The sequence below is a fragment of the Notamacropus eugenii genome, chromosome 2 (genome assembly GCF_028372415.1).
Source record: "Notamacropus eugenii isolate mMacEug1 chromosome 2, mMacEug1.pri_v2, whole genome shotgun sequence".
Classification (NCBI taxonomy): Eukaryota; Metazoa; Chordata; class Mammalia; order Diprotodontia; family Macropodidae; genus Notamacropus; species Notamacropus eugenii.
In genome coordinates, this window is record NC_092873.1 from 506,803,885 (window position 1) to 506,829,917 (window position 26,033).

The 26,033-nt window shown below is 40.9% G+C and overlaps 1 protein-coding gene across 3 annotated transcripts in view; it reads right to left on the minus strand.

Annotated features, from left to right (window-relative positions):
• The window catches only part of GPBP1L1 (GC-rich promoter binding protein 1 like 1), an 83,741-nt gene that overhangs the window by 25,162 nt on the left and 32,546 nt on the right, over positions 1 to 26,033 (minus strand). For 2 of the 3 annotated variants that reach the window (XM_072649264.1, XM_072649266.1), the window contains exons 2-7: positions 24,590 to 25,572; positions 24,112 to 24,229; positions 8,991 to 9,120; positions 8,259 to 8,545; positions 4,404 to 4,476; positions 313 to 506 (exon numbers count right to left, since the gene is read on the minus strand). In XM_072649264.1, the coding sequence (XP_072505365.1) occupies positions 313 to 506; positions 4,404 to 4,476; positions 8,259 to 8,545; positions 8,991 to 9,120; positions 24,112 to 24,171 (744 nt within the window). In that variant the 5' untranslated portion in view covers positions 24,172 to 24,229; positions 24,590 to 25,572. Of the gene's footprint in view, positions 1 to 312; positions 507 to 4,403; positions 4,477 to 8,258; positions 8,546 to 8,990; positions 9,121 to 19,117; positions 19,154 to 24,111; positions 24,230 to 24,589; positions 25,573 to 26,033 lie in introns of all 3 variants that reach the window. The other variant, XM_072649263.1, reaches the window with a different exon arrangement.

The window sequence follows — 26,033 nt, forward strand, 5'->3', positions numbered from 1 at the left end:
AAATCTTATTCAATCGTTAATGTGAGTGTTTTATTTCAAAGTATATAGTAAGTTGTAGGAAGAGAGGAACATGCTTAACTGCTCTTTGTAAATACCATGACACCTCACTCAGCCTGCACTTAATCAGTACATGTGAGAAGATTCTTCACATAGACTAAGCTGGTTGGGATCAAGAACTGCTACCATTCTTGGTTTTGCCCACAGCATCCAGCAGTGCCAAGTTCTCAATAAATATTTGTTTAATTAGCAAACAGAATGAAACTCAAGTTCTTTCTGCTCCACCTCCAAAGTCCTCATCTCACAAACTGATACCTTGGAAGGAGGCGCTGCCGGCTTTGGGACGAGGTTTTTGTAGACACTTGGGACAATGGTTGTGGGCTTGTTCCCATTTGCAAGGTGAGGTCCTGGTGAGGTGAATGCAGCAGAGAAGGCAGCGGCAGGATCCTCTTTGGAAACCTTTTTGATGACCAGCATCTTGGTAGGTTGCTTGGCACTCGGAGGATTTTCTGTGAAAGACAGTGATTCAGAGAGCACAGAAGAAAACACAGTGTAGGTAGGTCTAGGCATCAGAAACACTCTTGCTCCTTAGCCCTTACTTTCTGCGGTACACAAAAAAACATGATCAGCAGAGTTTAAATTTCTTGAGCATTGGCTCTAGAGTCAGATCCTGCCACTATACCTGGGACCACAAGTAAGATAAAGAACCTCCCTGAGCCTCAGTTTCCTTATGAGGGGGTTAGATTAGATGGCTTCCAAGGTCCCTTCCAACTCTAGATCTGAGGCTATGATCCTTGAGGGCACATAGGCAGAAAAGTGCTTTCTGGGACACAAACCAAGTCACAACAAGACTGCCTTTCCATTAACCCTGTCCCAACCCAGACTTCTCCACTGTTCACGGGTCTTGGAAGAGAAACGTGCTCTTCCTAGGGAAATGGAGGACCAGCAAGCCATGCTGCATGACCTTGGCCTCGTATGGTTCTCCAGGTCTTAACAAGTGCCTTGCCTCTATTCACTCCAAATGCCTAGCAAAGCCAGGACCTTGGCCCCACATGCTGATACAGACTAAGTTCCTAAAAGCCTGTCAGTCTGCTCTACAGCTGAACTCCGTTTAATGTACCATCTCCCCCAATCACAGCGTGAGCTCCTTGACAGCAGGGACTGTCTCAAGTTTTTTGTTAGTCCCCAGAGTTAAGCACAGTGTTTGGCACAAAGTAAGCATTTAATAAATGCCTTTTCAATCATTCACTGGTTCATTCATAGTGGAAAAGTGCTTAATAAATGCTTATTGATTGAGCAGAAGGAGTCCTTCTCCCAAGCTATGGTGCCTAGAAGATGACAAAGATGAGGCCGTGAGCCTTCTGACATGAGGTTATGGCACTAAAAAGCCACCTAAAGCACGGCTACTGTCTAGGGGAGACATTAGCAGTCCTCAAGGGTCCAAGATCAGCTGTGGATTGGCAAAGGCTTAGGACTTGTCACAAGGTACAACTAGAATGACCATTAGAGAGCCTTCTGAATCTAATTTACAGAGACCACATTTTGATTCTGTTTAGGAGAGTGAGAAGAATAAGAAGGGAACATCGCCTTCTAAGCAAAAAGACAATGTGAGTCTGAGTCTTGTTCTATGCAAATTCTTTAAAAGTCTCCCCTGGCTCCATCCCAAGGTGCCACAAATTGGGACAGCTCCTCTGGCATGGTGTGTGCTTGCTGCCTGCTCTAAAGAGAGAGGGAGAGGGAAATGGAGGGAACAGGAAGGGAAGAAGGGGAGGGAAGAGAGAGACAATGAGAAGGGAGAAATGGGAGGGAAAGGAGAGGAGGACAAAGAGGGAAGAGCAAGGAAGACAAAAGAAAAGGAGGGTAAGGGGAAGAGAGGAAGACAGAAGGAGAGGAGGAAAAGGAGAGGGAGAAAAAGAGGCCCGAATCATCTTGGTGTGGCTAATACTGGCTCTACTCACTGTCAAGTGTCAAGGGGTATTCAGAGGAGAACCAATAGTATGGTGGTAGTGACACCACATACCTTGGTAAACCAATGCTTTCAGCCTCCTTGGAGGTTTCTTAGGTACAGCCCTGGCTTCTCTCTTAACTGCTTAAGTTGCCTGCCCATACTCACTCCAAGTATGTGAGGTGGATGCAATTCTAGCAACAGGGGCTTCAATAATTTCAGCAGATATGACAGTGGAAGTATTATTACAGACAATTATTTTGAAAAGGGAGAGTGTTAATTAGGAAGATCAGGTAAGGCTTCCCATAGGAGGGAGCACCTGAGCCGAGGCTATACTGAAGCAAGGGACTCTAAGAGGCAGGGATAATAGGAGGGGCATTCTAAGCCTCAGGATAGCGGGTACAAAGGTACTGAACTCAGGAAACAGAGAGTGGGCAAGCCAGTTTGACTGGATTGTAGAATGCATGAAAGGGAAGTAATGTGAAAGAAGCCTGGAAAGACACAGGTTAGAGCCAGACCATGAAGGGCTTTAAAAGCCAAGTTAATGTGCTTGTATTTTATTCTAAAGAGAAAAGGAAGCCACTAAAGGTATGTGAATTGGCAAGTGCCATGGTCAGCCATGAGTTTAGGAATATTTTTTTTTTGAGAGCTCCTAGGAGGACGGATTGAAGAGGGGAAAGGATGGAAGCTGGAAATCAAAAGAGAAGGCTACTGCAGGAGTCTGCACAAGAAATGGCAAGGGCCTGACCGTGGGCACTAGTTTGCCTCTGTAGTGTGTGAACAGAGAGAGAAATAATGAGACTTGGCCACTGACTGGACACTGGTGAGGGAGACAGATGGAAGGGCCTGGGTTTAATCATAGGTTAGGAACCTGGGCGACAATGCCACACTTAGCAGATTATGAAGGGAGGGAGTAAAACTCTGGTCACAATAGTCTGAGATGCTCATGCAATCCAAGTCCTGCAGGCAGCTAGTGATTTGGGACCGGACACTGGACATCTACCCAGAGCCTGAACTCACAGGAGCCAAGGTCAAAGTACAGACAGAGGGAGAATTTCAGGGAGGGTGATGCTATCTCCCTTTAGACACTCTCCAGATACATGTGGATATTCTAACAGTGTTTCACACAAATACAAGAATCATAAAACCACAGCAATATAAGAGAATTCTGTGTTTGTTTAATTTAGAACTAAGAATTTTTGACACTCTCTCTACCAAATGATGAGTCTCAGTTGGGGAAACCTTCAAAGAGGTGAGGAAACCACTGGGAGGCTTACTCTACAGCTTTCCTTAAGGTATCACTTGTGAGAGACTTCTTCTTGGTATCAAGACATGCTGCCTTTCTCCACCTCCACTGCTTCCTAGAGGTGCTTTCTGGGAGACCAAGAATAGCCAGAGCAAGTCTAATTCATTTTCTAGAAGAGCCACTTGAATGCAGTGATCACACATCCTCCAATTCCTTTGGCCAAAACTCCTTTTTTTTGAGGCTAACCTAAGCAGCATGGGCTCAAGTCCCTGCATCACCACCATCACTTTTAGCTTGTCAATATTTTCTTTAAAATGCAGCTCTCAGAATTTAAGATACGCTCTAAATACAGTGTGTGACCAGGGCAGAATTAGGTTAGAATGCCACTCTCCTCATTCTCAAAAAAAGATTCTTAACCTTTACTGTCTTGTGGACCCTTTTGGGAATTCTATGAAATGTACAGATGCCTTCCCAGAATGTTTAAAATGCATACAAAACATTACACACACACACACACACACTTTATTTCTACTTAGTTTTCAAAATTAAAAAAAAAAAACAACAAATTCATGGACCCCAAGTTAAGAACCTGTATTCTACATACTATGTCTTTTAATGTGTCCTAGAACTGGATTAGCTTCTCAAAATTGCCACACCAGAGTTAATTATTACACCTGTGGTCCACTACAAACCTAAGGTTTTTTTCTGAAAAGACTACTGTGTCGCCGTGCATCAACTATCTTGTTGTAGGCTAGTCAACAGGCATTTTATTAAGCACTTACTATGTGGGCTGAGCATTAATAATACTAAGAAAGGCAAAAACACCTCCTGCCCTGAAGGAGTAAACATTCCAATGGGGGATGGCAACATAGACCTATCCAGTGAAGACAGAAGGTCTGGGAAGGCCTCCTGTAGCAGTGTGGCCTATCCTTAGGAAGATGGTTATTTTTAACATAGGAAGGGCTTTATGTTTCTCTCTCTCAAATTTCACCTTCTCGATTTGGCCTGTAATTCTGGCCTGTCTACACTTGCTGACACACTTCATTACTTGCAGAAAGCCTTGCTGAACACTTTTTCACAAGGGGAACAATAATTACTGGGGCCAACAAAAGGAAAGTAATAAAAGGAAAATGATTTTGTTCCTTTCTCCCAAGCATGAACCTGCTTTAATTTATGTCCCTGAAGTTTTCTAGGAGAGAAGGGAGCTATACCTACCCCATACTCCAGAAGGGGTCCCAACAGGTCTACTTGGATGATTCTGTTTCCCAGCCTCTGGATTCAAAGATGGCTGTAAAAACCAGAGAAAAACCTTAGTATAAAGCAGTTTATTTTGGCCATATCTTCTCTACAATAGCTATCATAAAATATAAGTGAAAATTATGTAAGAAGAATGTCTAGTAAATACCGCATTTAGCAGTGTGCAAAGTAGGACAACAAACATCCACCAACAGCCCACCTGGGTGGGTTGCTGTATGTTCACTCAAAATTCAGTCCTAATCTTTTTGCCTGCAGTCAAGATTTTTTTACTTCAGAAATTTTACTGGACTGTTGGATGTTCAAATCAATCCAAAGAATTTTTAAAGACAACAAACACTGTCTCTGTGCTCAAGAGCTCTGCTCTCAAGTCAAGTGAGTTTTGTTTCATCCCTTTAATTCATAACATATATCACATGTCAAATAAAAGCTTACACCCCCCTTCCCCCCAAAAAGCAAAAAACCAGGCTTTACTTGCCTGGGCTAGGAAAGATTCGGCTCAGTGCTTCTGAAGATGAGAATCACACACAGTCACTGTTAACTATTGACTGACTACTTTCACACGTACAAAGCACTTTCCTCACAATTCTAGCAGGTAAACAGTGACCTAGAGGCTTTTGTGACCATTTGACAAACGAAACAAGTGAGGCTCGGAAAAATCAGGAGTATCTTGCCTGGAGTCTCACAGCTTGTACATCTCTGAGTTAGGATAAGTAGCTGGTCAGGTCTTTTTGCTGACTATAAGATTAACAGCTGTTCCCACTTACTCTATCAGGCTGCCTCAACCATTCAGAGTATCTAATAATACAGAAAAAGGCACTGTAGCCTATGAAAGCTACAGGGTAAAAGAAAATGTGCATGACTCTGGTATCAAGGACCTTCAATATGATAGGGGAGATGAGATGTATAAAAACCACTCCAACACAAGCTGAATACATAATATACACATAATACAAATGGTGTCATAAAAGTGTGCTTAAACAAATATCCATGGGAGTCCAGGATGATGGGAGAAATGTCCTCTGACTGTGCCTGGGGGAGAATAGAGGTGGTAATTTGCAGAGCCTTACAGGATAGAAAGAATTTCTACAGGTGAGCTGGGGGAGGTGAGATGGGTAAAAGGATATTTATTCAGGTAGATGGAATACAGCGAGCCAAGGCACAAAATGCACAACGTGCTGGGTATATTCTTCAGTTGGAAAGGTAAGTTTGGGTCAAGATCCTAGAAGGCTCTAACTGCCTGGCCCAAGAGTTTGTCCTTTACTGTGAATCTAAGAGAATACTGATTTTAATAACTTCTTTCTCAGGGTAAAGTTAGGCATAACCTAGTAAACATTCATAGTGTTTCCAAGGTTATTTTATGATGGATTGAACTTTAAAATCTGCCACCTGTTTTAGCAGAATAAAATGTAAGATGAGACAAATGTAATTTTGCTCTTTGTGTATTCAGACAAGTAGGAAATAAAGGCAATAAAATGCCAACAGTTGGAGTCCACTATTAGGTGGCACCAGATCATTTTTATTTTAAAAATTAGGGGTCTCAAGAAACTGTATCCAAGTAGAATCCCCCACTCTCTTAGAAATCCTAACGTCAGTAAAGAAATGCCAAGGGAAAATTAGAAAATCTTAAAATTTTCTGTTCATGCAGAAAAGTGGCAGATGGGTTTATCAAAGGCAACTGTACAACGATAAGTTCAGGAAAGTGACAAAGGAATAGTTTCATAATATGTCCTAAAGATAAAATTCAAAGATGTCACACTGACATAGCATATTCCTCACAATAACCCTGTGAGGTAAATAGTGTAAATGACACTATTCTCATTGCAGAGAAGAAAAGGGAGGCTGGGGGGGGGGGGGGGGGGGGTGTGGCGTCGAGGGGGGTCTGACTTGTCCAAGGTCAGGCAAGTGCGAAGTAGTACGAAATGTGACCTCAGGCCTTGTGAGTCTAAGGCTCTCTGCATCACATCACACTGTCTGTCTGGTGCCCTTTGGCCAACAGTTCAGTATATGTTACTGTGGCTAAGAAGCAGTTGGGAGTTACCATGCAACGTATCAGTTACCAAGGTAGCAGGACTCCAAAACCTCGGTGCTACCTTCTGCTGTCGGAGAGTGACTGGCAGGGTGGGGTCAGGGAGCTTCAGTAAAAGGACAGACTTGCAAAGTGGGAAGATGAAAGAAAATAATTGGGATTAGCGTGGGAGAAATAAACATGGGCTTAGATCTGACAGTGGAGGATGAAGGGGCCTTCTCCAGAAGCTTCAGGGAGGGAAATGCAGGACAAAGACTTCCCAAAGTCAAGACAGTCAGGACAGAAAAGAGAAAAAAAAATGAACTCAGATAAAATCCTGCTGCCCATGACAAAAAAGTACTATATTAAGGGACATTAGGATTCTAGGTTCAAAATGCAGAATTAGACTGGGCTTTAGAAATCATCTCAGTTTAATACGCCGATTTTAACAGAGAAGAAAAGTTCCTGAGATGTAGAGTGGTTTTCCAGAAAGTAACAGAGTGAGACAAGCCCAAATATCAAAAATCCAGGGTTTCCTCTAAGCAAGCGAATATTAAAGAAGATACCTATGTCTTTATATAGAATAAACCATAAATGCAATAACTAGGAGTATGAGTGACTGAATCTTGGCTCCTCCACCTATAAAATAAAGCTCTTTTATTTCCTCATAAGACATCCATATTAACAGCAACAATTTTTCCACTCACTCAAACAATATAAAGTATTACTACAACTATATGTGACAAAATGTCAAAAATGCAAAATAACACAAGTTTTTCCAGATATGTTTATGCTTATCATGTTTAAACTCCACCAACAATTTTTGGGGGAAGGGAGGGGGAAGGGAGAGCTTCTAGATTCCTACTTACCAGAAGAAGCCTACCTGCTCTATTTCTGTATTTTTTCCTCTTCCTTTTCCCTAAGCAAAGTAATTACTGCTAATGGACATCAGAATCATAAACCTGAAATCTGGGAGTAACCAAGGGGAACCATAGCATTGTAAATGGATTTTTTCCACCCAAAACCTACCATGAAGTTTTTCTAGCTCTCTACTTTAAAATATACTGCATCAACTGAATGGTAGGTTTAGATGCTAAGTGGCAAAGAACTCAACACAGGAACAACAGGATTTGTATCAACCATCTGTTATGTCACCAAGTCTTTTGGCCACAGGCAACTTTAGCAACAGAGAGCAAGGGCAAGAAGGAACTCCTTATGATCAGCAGAAAACAAAGCCCCTCCGAGAGGGCACACTTTGTAATTACAGAGCATTATATCTAGGAACGCAGAACGCACAAGGTAATTTATAACTTTGCTGTCTAGAAAACATCACTTTCCATGAAAGATGAAGCAACTAGGTCTAAAGCAGCTAATCACTCACTAACCCTTTAAATAAGACTGAACGTGACTAGCAGTAACAACTGTTCAGGGATTGTCATGAAGCCCTCCCCTCCTCCTGCTGACTCTGACTTCTTTCCTCTACAAAAGTCTACAAAGTCTTATAGACTTTGACCGACAGGCTACAATTTGGTTTCTGGTCCTGGCTCTCTCACTACCTATGTGGCTCTTAAGAATTACCTTCCCCCTCTGGTCACAGCGTCCTCCTCTATGAAATGAAGGGGTTGGACTAGATGTTCGCTAATGTCTCAGGCCTGATTCTAAACCTGAACTTAGTTATATCTACTTCCAGACTGTGTAGTTTCTAAAAAAAAAAACAAAAAAACAAAAAATTCTTGTTGCCAAAGGGTCCTGACTTCTGCTATTATTATGCCGCAGCCTTAGCTGCCCTCAGAAAGTTCCACACTTACAAAGTCTTCCTCCTCAAACTGCAACTTCTCCGCCTTCTCTTCTTTCTTTTCTTCCCTGGCCTCAGTAGGTGGCTTTTCCTGAAAGGCAGAGCCCTTGCGGGAGTGGAAGCTGCCATTCCAGTGGCGGTGGGTCCCTGCTCCCCCCCCGCCGCGCTGGCTCACGCCATCGTGACCCCGGGCAGAGCCATGCCAGCCGGACTGGTTCCCAGAGAGTCCAGCATGTGTACCCTTGGAGACACCCGAATCTACGGAGTCATGGCGGAGCAGGGAGGGTTGGTGCCAGGAATCTAACGTGGAAAGGAAAAGCAACAACACGCGTCAATGTGGCTCTCTTCTGGGAGTGTGGAGGGGATGGGCCAGGGACTTCTGATCTGGCTGAAGGCTCTGCCAGTCAGACAAAGGCTAGCCCGATTAGTGTGTTTAGAATGATATGGATTATGAGATTGGACAACTGAGCTAGAATGATGAAAGATCAACTTTTCTTTCAATGCCAATTCCTGGAAAGATCCCTTTCAACTGCAACAAATGGTTTAAAATTCATCAGAAGACAAGTCTCTCCCACCCAGTAGAGAGCCCAGCTCGAGTGGGTACGAGCAGTACAGCCTCTACCTAAGACAAGTTCCTATGTGGATGGAAGCAATGGTCTGCCTTCCTTCCTTACATCTTTCCCAGGTGGTGCCTGCTGCACCAGATGGCACTGATGTGAACAAGAGGACAGTGGAAATCACTCACCTCCTGGAGTCCGTAGGGGCCCATTGTTAAAAAAACCATCAGAGGAGTTATGTCTCCGGCGACTCACTCCAAATCGGCCTTCTCCTCGGGATAGGTGTTCTCCATGTTTTTCAAAGCTGGCTGCAGGAGACTAGAAAAAGAAAGACCAAAGAAGCAAACGCATGATTAGGAGCTCCAGCTAAGCCCCTGACTTCTTCCTGTGGGTCAAATTCAGCCAGGACCAAGCCCCAAAAGGGATAAACACCCCCAGAAGAAGCTCACGTTAATGCCATGGGCAAAAACACACCTTGCTTGAGTACGAACACCTTTCCACAATCCAGCTCTGCCCTCCCTTTCTGATGCTCTGCTCGCCTCTCTCATGGCTCTAAAAAGCCTCTGGCTCATCAAAATTCAGTTCTTTGTTCACCTCCTCCATGACTGTCTCATCACATTTTCCCTAACAAGCCTGTGTCTAAGTTTAAGGATTAGAATCATGGTCTGAGAGCTGGAAAGGAACTTCCATCCAAAAGATACATAATCTAGTTACATTTAATATGATCAACGAAGTGAAGTCTTGAGAGGATATGTGACTTGTCTGATGCTGTCTTCAAAAGGGATTCTGGGGGGAGAGAGCCTCTGTTGTCTCTAACAAACCCAACCCTTGTATCTATCCGTGTCCAGGTCACATCTCTCTCTTGTCCCCAGACCGTCATTCCCATCCCATTTACCCCATGAAAGAATATTTTTGAGGGACTATGACTTTTTTTGAAAAATCCCTCCCAAATCAAGACACTTCTGCCAAATCCACTCTTAGGATGCTGAACACAGAGAAATACAGAACTATGCAGTCTGGGTCCAATCCCAACTCAGGCTTTACTGACTCTAACCACTTCACTTCTTGGTGACTATTCTAACGCTCTCTTCTTATCTCAAACCTCCCACACCTTCACGTACATTGGCAACTCTCTTTTCTCCTTATTCTACACCACGAAGTCCCTTGACCCGACTCTCATTATTCCTTCCTCTTTTGTTTTACTGCTGACAAATTGGTAGCTCTTGTCTTTGCTAAGACCAATCCTCAGTTCCTTCCCCACCCATGTTGTCCAAGAGCTTGCCCTTTTAGTGTCCAGTCCATTCTTGCCTCCTAATTTTCAATCGCTCTTTATTCATTGGGTTCTTTCTTGCTGTCAAAAAATAAGCCCGAATCTCCTAACATAAATAAAGAGCTAACATTTATATAGCTTTAGAGTTTATACTTCTCTGACCCTCACCAAAGCCCTGGATGCTAGGGGCTATTATCACCCCCATTTTATACAGATGAAGAAACTGTGGCTGAGAGAGGGTAAGAAGTGTCCTGCCCAAATCTGGGACCGGATGTGAACTCAAGTCTTCCTGACTTTCGAGGCAGATATGTAACTCAGTGGGCCTGGAGTCAAGAAAACCCAAATTCAAATCCAATCTCAGATACTTACTACCTGTGTGACTGTATGTAAGAGACTTAACCTCTGTTTGCCTGAATCCACTGGAGAAGGAAATGAAAAATCACTCCAGTGTCTCTGCCAAGAAAACCCCATGGACTGGGGTCGGCATGGTATGATTCACAGGGGCGTGAAGAGTAAGACATGACTGAACAATAACTTCCTGACTCTGGGTCTTTACTTCCTCTGAGAAAAGATAAGCAAAATTCTTTAGGGAAAGAGAAGCCCAGGGAAGCTCTTACGAAAGAAATTCTGAAGACATACAAGAAATACTTCTTATGAGGCAGCAAAGAGGAAGTGTCTGTCTGAAGACCCTGGTGTGGATGCATCGAGATTCTAAAATGACATGTACAGGAGATGGCAATAGATTCAAATAGTGGAAGATGAAAAATGTGTGGCATGGTCACTGATGGATAGTTTGAGGACTGCTAAAAAAAGTCAGAACAAATTGAGACTCATGTGAATACTAAGGACAACAACAAGGGTATTTTTAGTTGTACCCTGGAAAAAAAGAAGGATCAAAAAAGTGCTAGGATTTGTAATTAGGATGACAAGAGGGCAGAGAATATATAACTTTTATTTTGCTTCCTATTTTCTCCTTCATGGAGAAGAATGACAAAGAGTCAGGATGGAGGACTGAGAGGAACAAGTATGGTCTAGCTTGCCCACCCAAAACACCGGATCAAATTCTGATCAGGAAATCCAAAAATAATCACAGTGAGGGGAGCCAAGACGGCAGAGTAACATCATGGTCTTTCTAGAGTGCTGCCACCAAGCCCAGTCAAATACCTGTAAAAAATGGCTCTAAACAAATTCTGGAGCTGCAGAACCCACAGAATGAGGGAGTGAAGCAAATCTCCAGCCCAAGACAGCCTGGAAGGTTGCCAGGAAGTGTCTACAGGGTCAGGCTGGGAGCAGAGCATAGTCCAGTATGGGCTGCACTGGCACAGACAGGACCTGAGCAGGCCTTGGGGAGACTGAAGCTCTCATACCTGTGGTGGTTTCCAGGACCCCAAAACGCTGAGGATAAATTGGAAGGTCAGTGGGAAAAAGCCTGTGGGACCAGTGTGGGAGAGTGGAGTGGTACAGACTCAGTCCCAGGGCAGCTGAGGGGGGAGGGGTGGAGGAACCCACATCAGCAGCAGGAGCAGCTGCAGCCACTGTTTCTAGAGCTCTAGGCCCCCAGATTGTGGGGGGATAGGGCAGCTGACAGCACACCCCCCACTCCCACTGGAAGCTGAGAAGTACCTTGACAAAGAGCTCAGAAGTCAAGTAAATCGCTGCGGAAATGAGCAAAAGCTGAAAAAAGAATCAGATCATAGAATCGTACTTTGGTAACAAGGAAAACCAAAACATGCAAACAGAAGAAAATAAAGTCAAAGCTTCTCCATCCAAAGCCTCCAAGAAAAATACGAACTGATCTCAGGCCATGGGAGAGCTCAAAAAGGATTTTAAAAATCAAGTAAGAGAAGTAGAGCAAAAATTGGGAAGAGAAATGAGTGATGTAAGAAAATCATGAAAAACAAGTCAACTGTGTGCTGAGACCCAAAAAAATGCTGAAGAAAATAATACTTTAAAAAACAGACTAACCCAAATGGCGAAAGAGATCCAAAAAGTCAGTGAGGAGAAGAATGCCCTAAAAAGCAGAACTGGCCAGATGGAAAAGGAGATCCAAAGGCTCACTGAAGAAAATAATTCCTTAAAGGTTAGAATGGAGCAGATAGAAGCTAATGACTTTATGAAAAATCAAGAAATTATAAAACAAAACCAAAGGAATGAAAAAATAGCAGACAACATGAAATATCTCACTGGAAAAACAACTGACCTGGAAAATAGATCCAGGAGAGGCAATTTAAAAATTATGGGGCTACCTGGAAGCCATGATCAAAAAAAGAGCCTAGACATCATCTTTCATGAAATTATCAAGGAAAACTGCCCTGATATTCTAGAACCAGAGGGTAAATTAAATATTGAAAGAATCCACTGATCATCTCCTGAAAGAAATATGAAAAGAAAAACTCCTAGGAATATTGTAGCCAAATTCCAGAGTTCCCAGGTCAAGGAGAAAATATTGCAGACAGCCAGAAAGAACCAATTGAAGTATTGTGGAAACACAATCAGGATAACACAAGATCTAGCAGCTTCTACATTAAGGGATTGAAGGGCTTGGAATATGATATTCCAGAGGTCAAAGGAGCTAGGATTAAAACCAAGAATCACCTACCCAGCAAACTGGGAAAAAATGGTCAATCAATAAAATAGAGGACTTTTAAGCATTCTTGATGAAAAGACCAGAGCTGAATAGAAAATTTGACTTTCAAATACAATCAAGAGAAGCACGAAAAGGTAAACAGAAAAGAGAAATCACAAGGGACTTAGTAAAGTTGAACTGTTTACATTCCTACATGGAAAGATCACATTTGTAACTCTTGAGACTTTTCTCAGTATTTGGGCAGTTGGAGGGATTACACACAGACACACAGACACACAGACACAAACACACACAGAAGGCACAAGGTGAGTTAAATAGGAAGGGATGATATCTAAAAAAATAAAATTAAGGGATGTAAGAGGAATATATTGGAAGGAGAAAGAGAAATACAACGGGGCAAATTATCTCTCATAAAAGAGGCAAGGAAAAGCTTTTTCAATGAAGAGGAAAAGGGAGGAGGTGAAAGGGAAAAAGTGGAGCTTACTCTCATCACATGGCTTAAGGAGGGAATAACATGCATACTCAATTTGGTAGGAAAATCTATCTTACACTACAGGAAAGCGGGGTGTGGGGAGGATGATAGAATGGAGGGACAAGGTCAAAAGAGGGAATAGAAGAAATGCGGGGCAGGATAGGATACAGTCTTTCCCAACAGGACTTTTATGGAAGTCTTTTGCATAACTACACATGAATAACCTATATTGAATCGCTTGCCTTCTCAGTGAGGATAAGAATGTTGAAAATTGTTTTTACATGCAACTGGGAAATAAGAAATACAGGTAATGGGGTATAGAAATCTATCTTGCCCTACAAGATAACAGAGGAGATGGGGATAAGGGAAGGGAGGGGTGTGATAGAAGGAGGGCAGACAGGGGGAAAGGGTGATTAGAATGCACGATGTCTTAGGGTGGGGTTAGGGGAGAGATGGGGAGAAAATTTGGAACTCAAAATCTTGCGGAGATGAATACTGAGAGCTAAAAATAAATTAGTTAATTAAAAAAAAAAGAAATGAAAGAAAAAATCACAGTGAGTCATTTTGCCACCCAAGAGCAGCTTAGGGAGACAGAAAAAGTCTACAGAGAGAGGGATGAGGTCTGCTCAGGAGTTTCCTGCTAGGAGCATTTTAGTACCCAGGGACTGAAAGAAGACAACTAGTTCAGGGCACAGGGATGGGTGTCATGTGGTACCCATTTTGTTCCGTTGCTTGCTATCGAGTTCTGAGCCATGGATCCAGAGCAAGGAATAAGTACTGGAAGCAAATAGTAGCTGTGGGGATCTGATCCCAGGAGCAGAAGGGGAATTCATTTCTTGCCTATAGTGGAATTACCCTGGTAGAAATCACACACTAAAGGGGACTCTGGAGTTCAGTTGTTCTGAACTTAAAGAGCTATCCAACAGGTGAAATAATAATGTCTCAGTTAAGCAGCTGTTTGCTGAAACTTCCACTAGGGGAAAAGCTGCCAGACCCAGATGTGGGTCAGGAACATATAAAGTTCAGACTAGGAAGTATATGAACAGATACTCCCCCAGATCACATCCCTGCAGCAGCACACACAGCTGGAGGTAAGAGGACAAGTGCTCAGGCCAGATATTCTTAAGTGCACTGAACCCAACATTAATATGAAGTCCAAAGTCAAGAAGAAAGGAAATAGTAGAATCTGACCATAAAGAGCTATGCTGACAACAAGGGAGTTGAAGACACAAACACAGAAGAGACTAACTTGAAGAAGTCTACAAACAAAATCCAAGGAAAAGAAATGCATATTGGGCACAAGTCCAACAAGAGTTCCTAGAACAGAGAAAGCAAGAGTTAAAAAAAAAATTGAGCTAAAAATGATTTCTAAAACCAAATGAGAGCAGTAGAGGAAAAAAAATGGGAAAAGAAGCAAAAGCTAGGGAGGAAAGAAATGAAGACAATTAATAGTCTGAAAAAAAGGAACTGAAATAGTCTGAATAAAAAATTGTCTGAAAAACCTTGCTCAAAAAAGGAACTCCCTGAGAAGCAGAGTTGCCCAAATGGAAGCTAATGACTCCATGAGGCATCAAGGAAAAATAAAACAAAGTCAAAAGATAAAGAAGACAACATAAAGGAACATAGAACTACCTAAAAGCCATGAACAAGAAAAGTAATCCAGACATCAAATTTGAAGAATAATTAAAATACAACTTCCCAGTTATGTTAGAACCAGAGGGCCAAGTAAAACTGAAAAAAATGCATGTTACCTTCTGAAAGAAACCCCAAAATGAAACTTGCAGGTATATTATAGCCAAAATCCAGAGTTCCCAACTTGAGAAAAGTACTACAAGAAGCCAGAAAAAAAAGGAATTCAAGTACTGTGGCGGAACAACAATAATAACAATGTTACGATGACAGCTAGCTTATAGTAGTGCTTACTATGTGCCATGCACTGTGCTAAGTACTTTACAATTATTAACTCATTTGATCCTAATAACCACTCTGGGAGGTAGGTACTATATATTCCCATTTCACAGATGAGGAAACAGACAACAAAGGTTCAGTGAACTGACCAGGGATATAGAGTTAGCAAGTCCCAGATCTGAACTCAGGTTCTGCAGACTCTAGGCACTCTACCCTCTGCATCACCTAGCTGCTCCCAAGATCAGGATCATGCTAGATTTAGCAGTCAGTACAATAAGGAAACAGACAGCTTGGCATAAAATTCCAAAAGGCAAAGAATCCAAGCTTACAATCAAGAATAATCTACCCATCAAAACTAAGCATAATGGGGGATGGGGACCCAGTCCTTTAAAGAAATAGAAGACTTGCAAGAATTTCCAATTTAAAGACTAGGACTAAGCAAACATATCTGACGTACAAAAACAACAATCAAGAAAAGCAAGAAAAGGTAAACATAAGTGAACAATCATAAGGAACTAAAATAAGATTAAAGTGTTTACATTCTAATATAGGGAGAAGAAACATTTATCCCCCCAAAGCTCCATGATCATGAAGGTGCACAGAGGAAGTTCTGTTGTTTGGATGATCTCAGAAGAAGAAAGGAAGGGTGGGGAGGGAGATGAAGAATGGTAAAATAATCTCACATAAATGGGGTACACAAGGAAAAGTTCACATAAGAGGAGCCCACAGGGGAAGGTGGGGAAGAAACACTTGAAGCTCACTCTCACTTGAAATGGTTAATAGAAAGAAGAATAAAATGCACTCACCCCCTCTGCCCCAGTACCCAACAGGGAAGAAATGAAATGGGGAGAGGCATAAGAAGGAGGGCAGATTAAGGCAGGCAATAGTGAGAAAATAGACTCTTCAAGAGGGTACAGGAGAAAAAAAAATAAAATATAAGAGAACTGGATGGAGGGAAATACACGGTAATTATAACCACGAAAGTTTGAAGGAACTGATTCTGTATCATTCTAGAGTAGATGCTCTCCTGTTCCACCGCCCCATTCTGCATGATTCTTTAAACCTTTTCTACGTCTTTGAGTCGAGCTCAGGAATTCAGTTTTCCCTCTGAGTTAAAGTTATAATTAATGGGAAAAACTTATTTTCAGCTCCTGGGAAAATACTAAGACAGCTGGTGTTAAGTCCTGAAGCTCCAAGAGATAGACTGTTTGTTCATTCTTGCCTTTGCCTTTCCTTGCACAATTAAGGCCGCTCTTATTTCCCTAGCAAACCCTCTTAGGAGCTAGGGAATCTGCCATCCCTGGTTAACTAACAACATCCTCAGGATGCAGATGGGTCCCATAAATCAATCAAGCATTCCTTAATGACACAGATGTAATCAATCATGTTGTCCCCACTCCCATGACGCTGTTTACCCAATAAACAATTGCAGGGTTGTCTCTACCTACTCAATTCTGTACTCCCCCAAACTATAGTAAGGTTAGTGAGCCCTACCTTGGGCTCTTTGGTCATTGAGGGATCAAATAAATTGGGTTTATTTATTGGTTACTGCTGGCCTAACTAATAAATTGATCACGCTTAGAACATTGTCTCTCAGTTTACCTTAATATTCAAATACAATATAATAATAATATTATTATTACATAAATTATATATATGTAACTTATTATATATAAAATAATATGATATAATTTTCAAATAAGTAAATGGGATAAAATCACCCATAAAATAGAAAATAGCAGAATGGATTAGAAATCAGAATCCAACAACATGCTATTTATAAAAAGGATACTGAAGTAAAAAGTATACACAGAGTTAAAATAAAGGGCTAGAGCAGAATTTACAATGCTTCAGTTGAGTAAAAAATGGAAGGGCAGCCATTATGGTCTCAGACAAATCAAAAGCAAGAAGAGACTTAAAAAAAGAGATAAGCAGCGAAATTACATTTTGCTAAAAGTTACCAAGACAATGAATTAATACAAGATATATGCACATAATGGTGCCACATTTAAATTCTTAAAGAAAGAATTAATTACATGGAAGAAACAGGAAGTAAAACTATAATAGTGGGAAACCTCAATTTATCCCCTCTCAGACCTAGATAAACTGAACCAAACAATAAACAATAACTTAAGCTAAATAGAATTTTAGAAAAGTTAGATATGATAAACCTCTAGAGAATACTGAATGGGAATAGAAAGGAATACGATTATTTTTCAACTGCGCATGGTACCTTTATAAAAACTGACCATGTATTAGACAGGGCATAACCTCACAAACAGAAACAGAAAAACAAAAATATCAAATATATATATTTTTTTTACCAACACCATATTCAATAAAAGGCTGCTGAAGCAGAGATCAAAAATTAAATGGAAATTAATAAAAAAAAAATAGATCAAAGAATAAATCATAGAAACAATTATTAAAGATAATAATAAAAATGAAAAGGTACCAAAATTTCTGGGAAGCAGCTAAAGCAACACTTAGGGGAAAACTGATACCTTTAAATGCTTTCACCAATAAAAGAGAAAGATCAGATGAAGAAATTAGGGATGCAATTAAAACCCCTCCAGAAAACCCAACAAATCAAAAATCCCCAATTAAACACCAAAAAACCCCCTGCAAATTAAAGGAGACAAAATTGAAAGCAAAAAATCAAATGAGTTAATAAAGTTAGAACCTTTTTGGGGGGGAGGGGGAAGACACAAAAAATTATAAATAGGTAAGTTGATTTTTTAAAAAAGAATACCAAATTGCCAATATCAAAAATGAAAAAAGTGAATTCACAACTACTGAATAAAAGAAATTAATAGCTACTGTGCCAAACTATACAGTTCTTGCTTTACATAAAGATTATTCTGCAGACCTCTATGTAAAGTTATTTTTACATAATATAATTATAATTGTGTTTGTCCTTTGTTGCCAAAGAAGATCATGCCATTGGAGAAATGATGACATGACTTGTACTTGACTTTGTTGTGAGTGAGGGAGGGCTGTGCAGGTCACCAGCCTCACTTCTCTTCCAGAATCATCTGAATTCAGTGACCTGATATTCGTCAGGATGCCTGGAGATGACCCAGGATGCACTGGGAGATCTTAGGCCCTTTAGGCCAAGGTCTTTACAGGCACTCACTTAGGGTGAGGCAATGCCCATTCATTGAATAGGCCTGTTTAAGAAGTAGCCAGGGCATGGCCCCTTTAATGAGGTCAAGAAAAAGGAAGATATCACAGGACAGGACAGAATGCCTGGAAAGAAGTAGAAAGGGAGCTGCCCTGAATGTCTGTGGAAGAGGCTGGCAAACAGTGAGAAATGACAGCAGGAGGAGGAACACATGGGGACCTGCACCAAACTAAGAAGAACAAGAAGCTGGGGGGGGGGGGGGGGGGGGGGGCAGACACATGGGAGCCAGACATGGACACAGACAAGAGAAAACAGGTAACACGTAGGGGTCAGGGATAGACACTCAGAACCCCAGCACAGACATATGGAAGAGAGACATGCAAGAAGAACTGACATCTAGGCAGGTGAGTCAAGTGGCAAAGGTGCCCTTTCTGACCAAAGGTTTCAAACCAAGTCCCTAATCCTTCTGCAGTGGCAGCTTCTGCTTTCACTAGGAGATTTTGTTTTGGTTTTTTGGGAGAAGGAGGTGGAGTATAGGTGGAGGAGTAAAGCATAGAGCAAAGCATAGAGCAGAGGAAGGCAGGGGCAACAGTGGAGAGAGGATGCACAGTACTGAATAGTAAAGTTAAATAGGTGTTCTTTCGGAATGAAGAATTTTTCAGAATGTTTTCTGTAAAAAGTCAAATCTGCATCATACAAATTTACATAAAGCCAGAACTGTATGTATGTCAAAGTGACAATCTAAATAAAATGGATGAAAATTTACAAAAACATAAATTATACACAAGAAATAGAGTACTAGATAACCCTATCTTAGAAAAAGAAATTGAACAAACCATGAATAAATCCCTAAAGAAAAAACCTAAGGACCAGCAAATTCTACCAAATATTTTAAAAAACAATTCCAATACTACATAAACTGTTTGAAAAAATAGGAAAAGAAAGAGGTCTTACCAAATTCCTTCTATGACACAAATATGGTCTTGATACCTAAACCAGGGAGTCAAAACAGAGAAAGAAAACTATAGACCAGAGGTGTCAATCTCTTGGACTGCAAAACTTCCAAGTATAGCCTGAACCAGATTAAAAGGTAATTGGAAAATGTTTAACATAATAAATAAATAAAACAGAACACAGATAAGGTTAATTTGTAGATTTCTAAGTCAATAAGTGGCCTGCACAGATCCATTTCTATTTGAGTTTGACACTACTATAGACCAATATCCCTAAAGAATATTGCTATAAAAATTATGACTAAAATGTTAACAAGCAGACTGCAGCTACATATTACAAAGATAATATACCAAGCTGCATGTACAGCAGGAATATAGAGTCAGTTCAATATCAGGAAAACTATAAACCTAACTGACCATATTGATAACAAAACAAGAAAATCTTATGATTATATGTCAAAAGCTGTAGAAAAAGTTTCTGAGAAGATATAACATCCATTCCTATTAAAAACATTAAAAAGTACATGAATAAACAAGTTTTCCTCCAAATAAGTAATATCTAAAACCAAGGAGAATGATATGAAGAATGGAAAGGATAGAACAATAATGGTTAATAGTGAAATGAAAACTCAAATAAGGAGAGAATAGAAGGTACCTAGCCTCCCTTTATGAATTCCAGTCATCTATCTTTTTGGTAATACTGAAAAGGTACTAAAAGAACTTGTAAACTGTGACTGACAAAACATTGTGTATTTTTAAAAGACCCTGGAGAACAGAAGAAGTATCACAGGCTAGAAAAAAAAGAATATCCCAATTTTCAAAAAAAAAAAAAAAAAAAGGTAACAGCATCTAGAAACTATAAGTAAGTGAGTTTGACTTATTGGTTTCAAATTTGAGAACATAATGAAGGGATATTTCTGAACATTTCAAAAGGGATAAAAGTAGTCAGAGCTAGTCTGGCCTCATCAAGAACAGGACATGTCAGATTAACTTTATTCTTTTACGGGTAGGATTAATATACTGACTATATCAAGTGAATGATACAGTCAATAAGTGACTTAGACATGTGGAAAAATCCAACAAATTTCTATTTATTCCTATCTATAAGATAGAGAAATGTGAGCAAGATGGCAGTAAAACCAAGTAGATTCATAACAAACTGACTCAAAGAGTAATACTGATCATCAGTGTGAAATGGAGAGATTTACTGAAGGGCCTTCTGGCTGGCTCAGATCTAATCATCCTTGTCATCAACTGGGATAAAGACCTACACAACACACTTTTTATACTTGAAGATGACAAAAAACTGGAAAAGAGAGCCAAAATGTTGAGCCATATTCATAATTCTAAAATATCTTAATGGACTAAAGCTATGGGCCAAAATTTTAAATTTGTTTAAAATTGTATAAATTGATGCTTTTATGTCAATTTCTTTTTTTGATTATATTTCTCCCCACTCTCTCACCCACAGAGCCATCCCTTCTAATAGATGACTTAAAAAAGGGAAAAAAAGTAACAAAACCTACCAAAACATTTTTATACCAATAACAAAATTCAAGAGGAACTAGAAAAGTAAATCTCGTTCAAAAAAAGTATAAAACTCATTAAGTATTGAGATCATCTACCTAAGTACATTCAAAATTTATAGAAATAGTTACAAAACAATCTTTAAAGAAATTATTTAAATAATTGGAGGGATATTCATTGCTTGGGCGTAGGCCACACTAATATAATAAAAATGATATAACTTAAATTAATGTATAGATTTAGTGCTAAAACAAGTACCAAAGAGGGTAGGGTTACAGAGCAGGACAGAATTCATGTAGAGAAACAACAGGTCTAGAATCACGGTAAAAAATGCAGAAAAAAAGTTTAAGAATGAAAGTAAAATGGCCATTTTCAGACTTTAAATTATCCTATAAAGTGACTGTCATTAAAAAGATCCAATACTGGTTAAAAAACTCTCAGAAAAGCAGAAGCAGCTAGATGGCACAGTGGACAGATCATTGGACCTGGAATCACGAAGAAGTGAGTTCAAATCCAGTCTCTGACATTTACCGGCAGTATGACCCTGGGCAAGTCACACTGCTAAAGCTATCTAGGTGGCTCAGTGGATAGAGAGCTGGGCTTGGAGCAGGAAAAACTGAGTTACAATCTGGCCTTAGACACTTACTAGCTATGTGACCCTGGGCAAATCTCTTAATCCACTGGAGAAGGAAATGATAAAACAACTCCAGAATCTTCGCCAAGGAAACATCCTTGTACACTATGGGCTTCCTCTCCATTCCTTTCCCATAGCGTCTGATAAAAAAGGTCATCAAGGTCAAGGCCAATCCCACTCCACATGCCTTTGATCCCCATCGTCTTCTGTCTTTTCTAGTAGATGATATCCTTGATCAAACCCCCTTCTCTCTCATCTTCAGTCTCTCCTGGTCCCTTCCCTACTGCCTACAAAGATATTCCAGCCTTTCCTATCCTTAAAAAAAAAATCTTCACTAGACCTTCCACTATACTATCCCCACAGACTCTCCTGTATCTCTCCTGTTTCTCAGCCAAATTGGTTCCTCAACCCTTTGCAATCCGAAAATGCTCCCCAATGAATAACCGTTTTTATCTTTCGTTTTTGAAGAGGATCAATGACATCATTTGTGTGAACTGGATTTAAGTGAGGCAGAGCTGCAGCCTTGCTCTCTCTTTCAAAGTCATTGAAATTCAGTGAAAGGACAAAAGTCCAGATGACCGTGGTTCAGGATGCAGTGGATGACCATAGTGTCTTCAACGTCGGACCAAGCTCTAGGAACTCCACAGCACCTGCTTCAATTGCCTTCATGGCCACTACATCAAGTTGTTTTCATTTGCCCATTCCGCCAGGGAAGTCTTCACATGCTTGGGATAGACATTCCCCAACTCACCAACGGGTTTGAAGCCTGCTGGTTACTTTCAGCCTAGCTTAATTTGCTAAGACAGTATTACCTGGGTGTGGCTGCTGTACAGCTACAGCTTCCTGGAGCTACAGGTGAGAACAGGACAGGTGGACACCAAAGGTGGATAAGCAGCCCTCACACCAGATGTGCTACTGCTCCCTGAACACACCTCTCCTCCCCTGCCCCCAATTACTGAGGACTACGAAACTGGTGCATCTGAAGGTCTTTTCTTAATTCTAATTATTCTCAATTTACCAGATGCATTTAATACTGTTGATCATACCATCTACCTCAGACAGTCTCTCCTCTCTGTTTTTGTAATATTACCACATTTGTCTTCTACCTCTGACTGCAGGTCCTGTCCTAGGCTCTCATCTCTTTTCCCTGTACATTCTTTCTGTTAAGCCCATCAGTTCCTATGAGTTTGAACTATTATTTCTATGTAGATGATGTTTAGATTTATACATCTAGTCAAGTCTTTCTTCTGAAATTCAGTTCATAATTGCCTATTAGACACATCAAAAGGAATTCATTATTTCCCCCCTCCATCTAACATTTCCCTCTTCTAAACTTCCCTCTGTTCATCTCAGACATCAATCCTTCTAGTCACCCAAGTTTGTAAACTTTCTATCATCTCAGACTTCTCATCTGCCCTCACCTCACATGTCCAAGCATTTGCCAACTCCTGTTTCCCTCCACATTTCTTCTATTCTAACCCTTCTCTCCTCCACTCATACAGTGATCACTTCGGGCCCTCATCAGGTCACATCTAGATGATGATGATGATGATGATGATGATGTTGATAATGACTAGCATTTATATAATACCTGAAGGTTGGGAAAAAATGTTTTTCAAATATCTCCTTCTACTTTTATAACCACCTTCAGAGGTAGGTGATGTTATTATCCCCTTTCAACAGATGAGAAAACAAAGGCACAAGAGAGGTTCAGTACCTTGCCCAGGATTACACAACTAGTAAGTGTCTGAAGCTGGTTTTTAATCCAAGTCTTTCTGGTAACAGGCTTTATTCACTTTATATTTTTACTTATATATTTATATATACATTTATTTATAAATATATTTATCCCTTTATCCACTACAGCACCTAGATGCCCAACTTCATGCAACAGCTGCCTAAGTAATTTCCCTGCTTCAGGTCTCTCCACTTCATTCTACCATACACTGCTGCCAAAGCTATCTTCCTTAAGCAGAGCTCTATGTTATTCTATATTCTCCCACTCAATCAATTCCAGTAGCTCCCTGTTAACTCCAGGATCAAACATAAAGCTTCTCTGCTGAACTCTTCCAGTCCCTTACAGCCTGGACCCAACCAAGCTTTACAGATTCCCTGGACACTGTCCTGTTTCTTGTCCACAATGCAGCCTTCTAGCCTTCTCTCTGACATATGACACTATAGCTACCTCTGGTCCCCATGCCTCTCACCCGGTTGATCCCCATGTCTACAATGCCCTCTGTCCTTAACTCCTCTTTGGAGCCTCTCTCAATGCAGCTCAAACACCACCTTCTGTACAAAGTTTTTTCTAATGTTCCTAACTCTTGTGATCTCCATCCCTAACTACCTTTTATTTAACTAATGTTGCATATATTTGTATTTATTCGCTTGTATGTATGCCATCTGTTTACAGGTGTACCTGTCTCCCCCATTAGAATGCAAACCCCCCTGCAAGTAAAAACTGTTTCATTTCTGTAATTGTATCTCCAGTGTACAAAACAGTGACCAGAATTAAGTAGATATTTAATAAATATGTGAATCCCTAGACTGTTTTGGCTTTTCTGACTGCCTCATCACCCTGCTGATTCAAATTGAGCTTGTAGTCCACCAAGACCCCCCAAATCTTTTCCAGACAAAATGCTATCTAACTAGGCTTCTCCCGTCTTATATTAGTGAAGTAATTTTTTGGTACCCATTCACAGTAATAGTGTGAAATAGCTTATAAAATGTAAACAGAGGGAAAAAACAGTAAATCTGATTAGTGTTGGGTTTATAATTTAGTTAAGAGGAGGGAGAATTAAAGTTTGGCTTCAGAGACCAGAGAAAAAGAACTATACCTTAGCTGACTGTGGTGTGGAGAAATTAAGCCAAGCAGGGACGAAGTCATGCTGCGCCATTTAGGTCCAGTGTCTCTCTTCAGCAAGGTGAGGAGGCATCAAACCTCATTGCCAGGATCTGACAGAGACAAACAAGGCAAACATCCCTTAAGTCTGTCAGGTTCTGGGAATGCGGAAGGAAGATAAAATATTTCTCAAGGGTTCCTTGTGAACATTAGAAGAATAAGCAGAGGTAGAAAGTTTTCCAGGAAGGCAGGGACAGCTTCATCACCTAGGAGGCTCTGCTTCCTGCTGCCATCAGTGTCCTTCAGAATCTTCCAGTATCTTTCCCCCTGGAGACCTGTACAATCTGCAGCTGGTTACCCAGCCCTGACTCAGATACATTAAATCTGCCTCCCAAACGACACCTATTTTCACATGCACATTCACAGGCTTTTTTTTTTTTTTTTAAAGAATCAGGCACATGGAGAATATTTACCCCAGAGTATAACCTCTGTGGTCCTGGTCCTCCAACTTCGTATGCTTGGCCCCGCTGGGTCTTCCACGTTATCCTTCTGTCAAGAGGGGCTGGGGTGGCCTGGGCAGCAGCACGCCTACTCGAGGCACTAAAAGCCACGCCCTATGCTGACCAGCCCTTTGCCCCTTCAGTTGCTCATTTTAAACTACTGTTTCTCACACTTACCCAAATAAAGGGGGGAGGGGGAGGGGGAGAACAGAAAAAGGTGTCTGGTTACATTTAAAAAAAGGGAGGGGGAAACCACACACCTCTGTTCAGCTCATTCACCTGCCTTCAGGGTGGGTACTATGTTGTTGCTGAAGCAGATAGTACATGAGGATCTAGGGAGTTGGTACCAAACACTATTCATAGCAAGGCCATGGCTAGCAAGACAAATGTGGTCATGTGTTAGCAACAGGTAAGTGGCAGAGGAAAAATATAATTTTAAAGTAACAGAAAACTGTGAACTTGGAGAGTCAGCTCAATTGAGAAACATCCACATGAGAATGTATTTAAAATATTAATTTCATTATCCCCAATCATAAAGCTGCTAAAAAAGTGTATATGTGTGTATGTGTGTCTGCTGTAGCTTTAAGATCGTGGACTGCCTTGTGGTAGATACAATCCAGCAGAAATTTGCTCTGCTTTGTGAAGATTCTGGACAACACACTTGCTGAGTTCAATGTCAGACTGGGAGTGGAATGCTTCCACAGGTGTAGTCTACTTCTTCAAAGCTGACCATTTATAAAGTGAAAAAAATTAAAATGCAGAAATATGGGGCAGATGAAATTTCCTCAATGGTGCTTTCTTTCCTCAGATCTCTGTCACTCCTCTCGCTCCACACGGGGAGCACAGTCGAGAGCAGGCTGAGAATGCTTCTACTGCAACAAGGCAGAATCTGCTTCTTGTGTCCGGTGCATTTTCACCATCAACCAATCTTCAAAAAGCCATACGACTCAACTGGTCTAGAAACGAAGATGAGACAGAAAACAAAGTATGAATTATAAAACTCTATGCCGAGTTATCATATCAACTACATAATTACTAGGCACCCACCACATGCAGAGTGTTATGTCAGGTTCCAAGGTAGATATAATGACAAGTAAAATGAGCTGTCTGTGCTCTACATCACAGAGGTCAACAAGGAAAGGAGGCATGTAACGTTCAAGGATCTGTGATTTTGTGAATGGATACCCCTCCCCGCTTCTCCAAACACTACACCCCTTTGATGATGGTCTGCAGAATTGTTGTGACCAAATTATATCTTAAAGCAAAACTGGTAGTAATCCTTCTGAAATTAGCTAGGTCATATTACAGATGGACAAACAGGCATATAGCAATCTGGTACTCAAAAGTCTTTCCAACCTGGCAGGACCTGTTAGCTGAGCTATTGAGAACTCAGGGTCACTTCCATACCACATGGAAG